Source organism: Tribolium madens, unplaced genomic scaffold (assembly GCF_015345945.1).
Source record: "Tribolium madens isolate multiple individuals breed KSU strain unplaced genomic scaffold, Tmad_KSU_1.1 Scaffold_96;HRSCAF=242;Tcas5.2_LG5, whole genome shotgun sequence".
In the NCBI taxonomy this organism is placed as follows: Eukaryota; Metazoa; Arthropoda; class Insecta; order Coleoptera; family Tenebrionidae; genus Tribolium; species Tribolium madens.
In genome coordinates, this window is record NW_025401068.1 from 16,465,224 (window position 1) to 16,475,782 (window position 10,559).

The following is a 10,559-nucleotide window of genomic DNA, read 5'->3' on the forward strand; positions in this document are numbered from 1 at the left end:
CCCCCCCAAGTTTTACTCACAGCCACTATCTCCAGATCCAGACAACCCGGAAGAATCCATCAGCAGTAAACCGGTCTACGTGTGCCGTGCCCGAACCAACTATGTTTGGGTTTCAGGCCAGTTAAGGCCTAAATCCAAAGTATGCATTGTATCCATGTACAAAAAAGTCTCCGAACACCAGAATTTCGAAGTGTTGATAAACGTCGAAAACAGTGCTAGATTGAGTTGGGTGTATAAAGATAAATACGTAACTGCAAACCTCGCGGGAGGTGTTACAAGTGGTGAGGGACGTGAAGGACCCCTCGATAGGACTTTTATTGCCCGACATGAAACCAACAATCATAACAAACTCGGTTCTTTGGACTATCATGTGGGCAAGTTTAATGCAGGTGAAAATTTAGGTGTTTTCCACGTCGTGGATCAGAACAACAATGAAATAACACACGAAATGGGACAGATTTTAGTCGAGACAGAACCTATCAGATACGAATTCAAATCTGTCAAGTTCGATAGGATTCGTGCTAAACACCACAAGGAAAAAATTGTTTTGGGACACGCAACTTTGAAAAACACTGAACGAGGTGTGCAGAGAGTTGATACTGTAATCAGTTACAATTACACCTACTCGATTTATTGGGGTAAAGCACACGGGCTTTTGACTGGTCTCAATTTCACTGTGTCTTTACCCGATGGTTTAAAATCGGGAACTTGGGCTTTACCCAAAACCGAAAACGTGGTCGATACTAAAACTATCGAAAAATACCTAGAAGAAGGTACCGCTGTTAATGTTACACTTTGGGGCAACTACACCGATTCTGAGGTGCCCTACACTGCTACCGTTTACGCAATTTACAAAGATAAAGAGCAATTGCCTCGACCAATATTTGACAACAAACGCGAACGGTTGATAACTGATGTTTCCATCGAGTTTGGGCCTGTTTATTTCTTGCACAACAACAGCCATGTCCCTACAACCACAACCACGACTACTACTACTACCACCACTACGACTTCTGCAACCACCAGTAGGACAAAATCGACGACTCATAAAGTCGTTCCGCTGGAAATTCCCTCAGTTGTGCAAGTTGGAAATTCGGAAAAGCACCCGGACGAGGCTTCAGCGATTAAAGTCCATGAAAACAGTAGCATGATGTCCGACGCGAGTAATGCAGAGTCTGAAATTGCGACAACGACGACGAAAAAGAACACGCTTAAAGCCAACTCATCGACGCGAGTTTTGGCCGATTTGGTGCTCCTGGGGGCGGTTTCGCTGATTGTGCGTCGGGTGACGTAAAGTGGTCTAATTTTCAAACTTGGACTTGTTTTGATCGTGGCTTCGAGAGTGCGCGTCGAGTGTGGAGAATCCAGACGGTGTGAATCAGGCTTTAATTATTCTATATCATCTGTAGGATTATGTATCGGTTATTTTTCATCAGTAGTCATCATTGAAGAGTGTATATAGACTGTAAATATTGTGGACAAGGATGATAAGGTACGGCACCTCCAAGTGTAATAATAGTGATGGTGATATTTTGTTAAATAGCGACAAGTGACGTCCATGTTTGTTAGCGAGTAAGATGGCGACATACATATACCAGGCAAGGATATATTTTTGCTATTATGAAATTCAGGCTAGTTTGCAGTATTGAGGATGTTTGATGTACAAAATAAGACGTAATAAGACGCGACTTCATTCCATTGTTTCAGTACAAAACTTTTTCCAAACGTTCGAATAGAACGGAAAGAAGCTTTCAACTGATTCATTCGACGTATTTAACATAGATATTCAGGTACATGTGATAATGTTGTATTTATTCTAGGCTTCTTCTCAAGCTTTCCTAGTATTCAAATCAAAGATAAAATCAAAAACATTGAAAATTTTCCAAATGTTCGTGTTCCTAAATAATAAGTCAACAAGCACTTGATGTTGCTCTAGATCTAAAAAAACCCGGTGATTTTGATTGAATATTACAGACAGCGTGATTATCCATTGGACTGACACATGTAAAATACTTGTTCTAAATGTACATTTCATGTAATTGTAGATATTTTAAAAATATACTTAAAACCATACAAAAATGCACCTTCGTTTTATTATTCCCTTCCAATTACAGTAATAGCTTCTAACTTGATTAGAACGCGATCCTGTCATGATGTCGATCTCTTCCTTCATTAATTTCGATCAAAAGAAAAACACTGAAAACTTTCCGTCTTTTCTCCCAACAAACGGATATACCGTATTTGTAACAAAAATAGCCACGTAAATGTCGAGTAATTTATGTGTCAAGGACGTTTCAATCAAGATCTGCAATAAAATAAATTCTATGATGACCGACTTGATAATAAATCTTTTTTTGGACGATGAAGTCACGGAATAACTTTGCAAATATCGTCACAAACCAGCTCCTCAACTAAATCGTTACTTTCATCGGAAAACGAATAAATATTTATTTACTGGGCAAATAAACACGTCAAGGAAGATTTCTCTGTCAACTGAAAAGGCAGCATACACGCCCAGTACAAAGACATGTTATACTTTGTAAATTATTCACGAAGTTGCAGTGGAAATTGGGAGTTTCTCCAGCCCTTGGGGCGATTTTGAGATTCTCTCGTCGCCAGTGTAACAGAGACGCGACTTGCATTTTTTTGCAATGTTATCTGTCAACGCCCTGTGTATATCGTGCGGCGCCATCGCAACAAACATCGCATTCTCAACAATGGAACATATCGTGACGTGTTTTCGGTCTTTTGGTCAATTCATTACATTGTAATTACTCGCGTCTGGACTGGACGCATTTAGATGGATATCTTTCGCTTTCACGTGAGCTTGAATGGCATACGAAAAAATGTTTATGCTTAGGGTGGCAAAGTTTGACTTTGAATTGACTTTAGTTTGTTTCGATAATTGGCACTCTTAAGAACACAACACAGGTTGTGACAACTTTGGAAGGTTTACACTGAACGGAGTAGCTTTAGTGGAGGATGTCAAGAAGGGTTCATTGAGGGAAGTTTATGAGAAGATGATAACAGCGTTTCACTAATATGTAGTTAAAAAGAGATTATAATGTATTTTGCTTCCTCTCAATGACGTTAAAAAATAAACCAGCCCAAGACAGAAACTTGAAACTAAAATCTTGATGGCTTTTTGAATTAACAAATATTTTAATCACTGTATTATTATAAAGCTCTCTAATTTTCAAACAGACACTTTTTCAGATACATACTTCTTTTTTGAAAGTTGAAAGCATTTTAATGCTTTGATAAATAGTTAAATGTTGTGCTCAAAAACCAAAAAGATTTCCCCCTACATATGTGATAATCAGTACGTGCAAAGTGCCTGCCTCTTCAAATACGGGACCACACTAATGTCACTAGAGAGCTAACCAAATTTTCTGTTTAAATTAAAAAATAATGTGATTCCCTCTTTCGTGTGTTCCAAACTAAAAATCTAATTTGTAAATGATTACATTTCAGCATTTTAAAACCTTTTTTCGAATACATCTGCATAATTTGCTCGGGAATACTATGGCTTTGTCAATTTGCTTTTTTAGTAAATGTTTTAGAAAAACTGATTAGTTTTAATTGATATGTGAAAGAAAAGGGTGGCCAAATCTTTTCTTGTTTCATTGCATAAAAACCCACAATTATTCTGTTTGTCATTTTATCATTATCTTGTCAAGATATCAATAAAACGAAAGCATGAGAGATGTCACTGTCTAATAATAAGTGAGGCTTCAAGTATTTACCAATGATATGCAATTTGACGTTTGATGAATGACTGTGTTCACAAGAATCAAGAAGAATAAAAGAGCTAACAAAATGAAGGTGACGTCAGCATTTTCATTGTCAGTATACTGATACCCGGAAAAAACATACATAAAAAATCAGAACATCATAACAATCCTCAGAAACAACAAATTAAATCCTTTCAAGAAAATTACTATACACGGAGTTAGTGAAACTTCATTATTTCTTTCAACAATGAATATTTCATTTCGAATCAACGGGAGCATCAGTGAAAGTTAATAACAATTCTTAGACCACACAAAAGACTTCAAACGTTGGTTTGTGTATCGATCAAATTCCCTTCTGCCTTGAAATAAACTAATTCCCGAAGTCTACTTAATAAGCAAGATTGAAAACACTAATAACAGACTGGTCTATTGAAGATATTTCATTTTAAATTTAGAACCACCAGAAGGGAGTAACATCTGGGGTTATGGACTAGGGGAGAAACAAGAAACTCGCCTGAAATCGAGGGTTAAATCACGGAAATACGCACCCTTTGTCAAAGTCTCCAAACAATTGAAGAAAAGTGAAGGCGAGCAATTATGACAGGTGTGTTTAACGAAGGTTTGAGGCGCAAAAAATGCCGGTCCTAACATGGAATTAGGAGCTAGAATAATAGCTGTAAATCATAGGAGTAGTTTAACTAGTGATTATGAGTTGAATGGTTGAGAGGCAACTGGTCTCTAAAATGGTTATTTCGACACAATAATACAAAAAATACCGAAAAAAATGTTAAAAAATAATAATATGATCCCATTATTTCAACACCTGAAGAACATAAAGTACCTATAGTAAACTATAAATGCATTTATTTATAAGTAAATTCTACAAATTTCCATTTTGCGTTAAGCTTTTTGAGCAATTTAACGATTTTTTCTTTCCCTTCCTTTTCCCTTGTGTTTTTATTTTGGCCGACCAACTTTCGCACTTTCCTTTTGCAAGTTAAGTCGTTCGGCAAAATCCCCAACCTTTACCTATTCATCCCGTCCAAGTTGGCGTTGCTTGAAGGGTGTAGATTTAATCCTTCATCAATACCTAATGAGGTACTCAAGTGAAAATGCAACCGCGTCGTCTGTAGCAAAAGCAGACTCGCCGCCGCCTCGACGCCGTCGGGGGTGCGTGAGCCTGCATCCGCCCCGCCTCACCCTTCGACCCGCCCGTTTCCGGTGGAACTCCGGTTAGATCGATACCGGAATGTCGACCACGCGGACACCGTCTGCATCAACAGCTGAAAACCCAATTCTTCGACCGTCGAGAGGTCAAAATTGTTGGCCAACCATCTGCGTCTTGTTTATAAGGGTCGGGGATTAAATGAGTAGGAATTTTGCACATTGACTCAGTTTTTTTTTTATATGAGAGTTTGAAATTATTTGTCTTTGTGAGCAAATATAGGCCAAGCGGATCGTTTATCTCGAGATTAATATTAATAAGCAAATATTTGAAGGGTAATTGGGTTGCAACTTGGATCAAATGCAATTTACTTGTTCGAAAATCAATTTACACTGAAACAGAAACGCTCGAGGAGAGTGATACTGAGAAAAATATTCTGATTTAATTTCCGCCCCTTATTTAAAGAGTATTGACTTAAATTTCGAGACTCTGTGTGGGGTTTCTCTTGATGTTGATAGAACAAAATGTTGAATTTGTACTGCTCCTAAGTATCAACAAAAGTCAATTAAACTAAGTCGATTATATCGGTCTGTAAGCAATTCTCTTAAAAGGAATGGAAGAATTCAGGAGAGAGATCGTTAGTAGATAGGCGTTGAAAAGTAAAGCCCCCAAATTATCTAATTTATTAAACATTAAAAATGATAAAAAACAATAGTCGAATAACTTTGTCATAAATTGTTAGTTCTGGGCACAAGTAGGTCAGATCGTCGGATAAAAATGAACAAAATTCACTCTTGAAAAACCTGTATTTTGTGATTACAATATTTTAATCTAAATTTTGGTGTTTTTTTTTGTACAGGGTATTTTATCCAATGTATTTTTTGAAACATGTTTTTTGCAGCATAAAAAAAATGCAAGAGCAGTAATGGAATTCATACCATGTCTGGGATTTAATAAATATTTTAATCAGTAATAATAAATATACTGCTCCACAAAAGTTAAGGAAGTCGCATTATTTTTACAACAAACAAATTTTATTCTTCGAAGCATTGTGGAATCCAGCAAAAACAAAAAAGTAAAAAGATATATCTACCTTTATCTCGTAATTTATTAATTTAATTAATTATTGTAATTATTGCACACTTCTTTAAATTTTGAGAAAAGTTTAGTTTATATAGTTTTTTAAATTGTCTTAGACAATTCAAATATTATTAATTAATTTATAATTTTATGTTTTGTAGCCTGAAAAATCAATCAATTCCAGTTATTTATAACTACAAACCGTTAGTCAAATATTTATTACCAAAGAAACTTTTGTTCTAGCATTTGCTATCATTTTTTTGGTTTTATAATACTTTTATAAAAGTAGTTGTAGGTGCATATGTATAGAGAGATAACAAAGACAAAAGCAAATAATGTTGAAATAAAAACGACTTAAATTCACAATGATTTTGTATTAATGTTACCCAAAAATTAAGACATGTTTATGTAAATTCAATTACTTGTACATGTTGTAACAATCATAAAACAAATAGGAAAATAACATTTTGAGACTAACACTCTCGGACCATTAACCGCTAAGAAGCCCTAAAAGAAAAGCTCTTACGGACGTCGGCGAAGACCTAAAATCGGCAACTAAAGGTCTTTTAAAAACAAAAGAAAAAAACAACCTTAAAGAACATAATAAGCGTTAGAAACAGATGGATGTGAAATGTTAAATTGTATGAAGCTTTTCGTTCAAAAAAAAGTGTACACTGTAGAAGATAAAAACAGAAAACTTTTGCTGTTTGTTATATTGAGAAACACATTTTGGAACAAAATCAACATGAAGTAATTGCAATAGCTTTGAATTTTCACATTTTCGATTTTCCCCTTTGCATGTTTCGATCCCCACTAGTTTAATCTTCATGAATATCCTCAACTATTCATTTTTATCGTCATAATAAAAGTCACGTCAGAGGCACCGTGACGCCCGTTGAGACCTAAAAGAAAAAGACAACCGACGCTGATGTTGAAAGTCAAAAAGATGTAAAAGAACCCATACAAAAGGTCACCGCAACCGCCCTCGAAACTACAAAATGGTAGAGAAGCGGAGGAGGCGATGCGAGCTGAAATACTAATCGACAACCTACAAACACGGTTTAGGACGGCTGACGGCAGCTAAGGGTTGGATTTGGTGTGATAAAAAAACACCAGATAACAGCCAAGTCTCCCTTTGATTTGCATGGCCCGAACCCGCCTTATCCAGATCGAGAGGATTCCATCCAATATGCGATCTTGGTAAGAAAGGGCAACATATTCGCAAGATTTCACATAATAATTTAATTTGAAGATAATTTTAATCGAAATCATTCTTGTAATCATGATGATGAAACACAAAAAGTCTATAAAAATTCTATAGTGGCAGAATTGCCCCAATTCTTCCAATTCCAATTGAGAAAGAAATCATTAAACTGAAAAATTTACTACCGTGGTTATTTTTCTCTTTTATGTTTGGTAATGCGATATTACAATACATAAATCACACTATAACTATCATTACATTGCAAAACACAGTAGTTCTGAATTAATTTGACATAAAAGTGTTAGCACCCGGTACTAAAGTTATATCTGCGACAACTACTGAAAAGGTTATTTAGCTTCGGTTTTCTTGCCAAGACTTTCACATTTACCGCATTGTAATAAGAATTTTTAATAAAAGACACTACTAAGAAAACAGTTATCAAAACTTACATCCGCAAACAATCGATTTATGCTTTCGCTATTACATTTCCAAAATAAACACCTTTACATTTACAACAATTAATCGTGAAAGTTTTGAAAGGAACCGCGACTGTCAGTCAATATTTGATATTGATTTGTTTAAATTGTAAAGACAGTCATCGTATTTGACGCCTTATCAGCAATATACCGCTAAAATAATACATTCTGGTCACGTATCGCGCCAAGGCCTTTTAGTCGTGTTATTTCCACCACAACAATTTACTTTCTGAAGCAATGAAAATTCATAATTACGAAGGGAAAACCGAACCGACCTTCATCTAAACTGTTAATAAAGTCTTAAATTTATTAAATAATGTTGATCGCGACGTTAACATGTGCAAATTGAAATTATCTAAGCATCTATCTACGCTCTGTCACTGTGAATGATATCATTTTAATAAAGGGACAGGACATGGAAATCATAATTACAGAAGGGTGCAATCATTTTTAAGAATATCCTTACATTATTTTTCAATAATTCTCTATCCACACGTGCAAAAGAATGAAACATTTCACCACGATCACCCTCAAGATACAAATATATAATTAGATAGTATGCCAACATCCGTTCATTTTTTGAGATTCAAACTAATGCTGTTTTCTTGCAGCGATAGTATTTCCTTTTATAAATCGGTCGTGCAAAGGAAAAATAGCTTTGTTTGCCTCATAAGCCCTTTCATTTTGATTCCCCTCGAGCGGTATTTCTACTCATTTTTTTAAATTTGCAATTCTTTCTAAGACAAAACAGGTTGTAGAGTAACGCGAATTAAATAATAATAATAATACTAACGATGTTTACATAGGAAGGTTGTATCGCGCTAATGACTTATTATTCAACTTGAATCAATTAACATACGTGGCTAATGTTAGGAATCTTTATTGTAAGTACACGTAGTCTAATTTTAATAACAAATACACAGGTTTTTGTTGCATTAAACTTATGACAGCTTTCACTCATTCAGTCTTTCAATTTCATATTAATCACAATCAAAAATGAAGAAGCATTTGAATTTTTAATAAAGTAGAAAAAAAAATTCATTAAAAAAATCGTTTACCTCCTTGCAGAAAGCAAAATGTACATTGCGTATTGTTAAAAGTTTTCTTTTAGTGGAATGTAATAATAATAAAGCAAATAAAACTTTCAGATTCGTAAAAATTTAATAACTAAGGAATATCTAAGGTTAAAAATACTACAACTTGTCCGACAAGTTGAAAGAAAGTGCGTTTTCTTAAAAAAGAAAAAAAGAAAGAAAGCAAAACATTTTAAAACTCAAATTTCAGATGATATTTTAATTAATATTAAGTAATACTGGTAGGTAATATTTTTGTTAGTTTACACATGATACTATTTTTTTTTCTAAATGGGTCATACTGTATAAAGGAATAACGTATACACAAAGTAATTTTTCATCTGTAGAGAAATAATGAATTAGTCTGTTGAACTTTAGATTTATGTTAAAAATGTGTTTTTATTTAGACAAACATATTAACCGACGAATTTTTTCTTTGTCCATAAGACAAAATCTATAATTTTGAAAATAAAAATTCTGTCTTAAATTTTTCTAATTTAAAATTCATGTTATGAAACATTTTCTTTTCTAAAATAAAAACAATCGTTCAAATAAACTTGCGGTAAATTTTTAGAAAGAGTTTCAAAAAGCATGAGTTGTTAAAGCCTCATTAGACCAGTTTAGAATAATTCGGTGATTTAATACGAATATTTTAAGATTATGCCATTATTGAAACGAAAATGTAATTTACAATCCCGCTTTCTTAATTGCAACGAATTAATTTTCGTGCATTTGTTCAACTCGACTAAACACTCGTTTTAACAAACCTAATAAAAATGTGGGTCCACGCTTGTTACGAAGTTGAAACAAAAGCAACATCCTTGCAAATTTCCCCGCTAGCTCGACTTAACACTAATGAAAAGTCCCACACTGTTCATAATTCGGTTTCCACACGAAGTGAGGAGTTAATGAGACGAACAAGAAGTACCCGACGTTGAGGTTTTATTACACCTGTGTTATACCACAACGTAATCAAGTTTTCCATTAGGCGACTTTTTCTACTTGTAGATATTTACAAGTTAACGTTTAATTTACAACAACAAAGTAATGACGTTTCCGGCAGACGCCTCTTCACTTTTTACCAGCAAACGATCGACGGGAAAAGTCTTCCGGATTGATTGGAGGAGGCTAACTCGTAACTTCGCAATAAAAGAAGATCTAAGAGAGTGTCGTCGCTGCTGTTCCCTCCGCAATCAGGAAAATTGCAGCGAGGGATGAGAAAAAGAAGCAATCGTTTGATCCGCCTGCGGCTGCTAATTCACACAATAGGGCAGATGTAGACGAGTGGTTGAACTTAGACCTTACAATAGGTCGCTATACGGTTTTTCTGACGCGTCCTTTCATGGCTTGGTCTTTTTGGTGTCGGGGGACAATGGTCATCACCATCAGCAAATTAAACATTCAGGTACAGTCGAACAAAGTGAAAATGACGCCTCAATAAACCAGCCCCTGCTGCGGATGCCGACCCTTCTAACCGCAAGCAGGCAGGGTGGTAAATTATCGGATTGTAAACTAGACCTAATTTCAAGATAAATTTCTTTGGAGCCAGTTTACAGAAAACGAAATTAAAATTTAATTCAGAATGAAACTAAATCGAATTAAGTTGCTATCTATTTTGCATTAACAAACGTCAAGTTAAATGAACATGATAAAAAAATTAACAAACCATTTCTTGAAGAAATTTATGCATTAATGATGACATGATGAAAAAACAAATCATTATTAATTAAAAAAAAATATTTAACTGTTTTTCAAATAAAATTAATTAACATAATTTTTGTACAAAATAGGCCTTCTCTGTTTGTTACCAAATAAGCGTAAATAAGT

At 34.7% G+C, this 10,559-nt stretch overlaps 2 protein-coding genes across 2 annotated transcripts in view; one reads left to right on the plus strand and one right to left on the minus strand.

Moving 5' to 3' along the window:
- The window catches only part of LOC123012380 (protein unzipped), an 11,720-nt gene extending 9,640 nt beyond the window's left edge, over positions 1-2,080 (plus strand). Inside the window, exon 3 of the mRNA XM_044410248.1 lies at positions 36-2,080. Coding sequence (XP_044266183.1) covers positions 36-1,294 — 1,259 coding nt within the window. The 3' untranslated portion in view covers positions 1,295-2,080. The remainder of the gene's footprint in view (positions 1-35) is intronic.
- Positions 1-10,559, minus strand: part of LOC123012378 (mitoguardin) — a 46,295-nt gene that overhangs the window by 19,193 nt on the left and 16,543 nt on the right. The window lies entirely within an intron of this gene.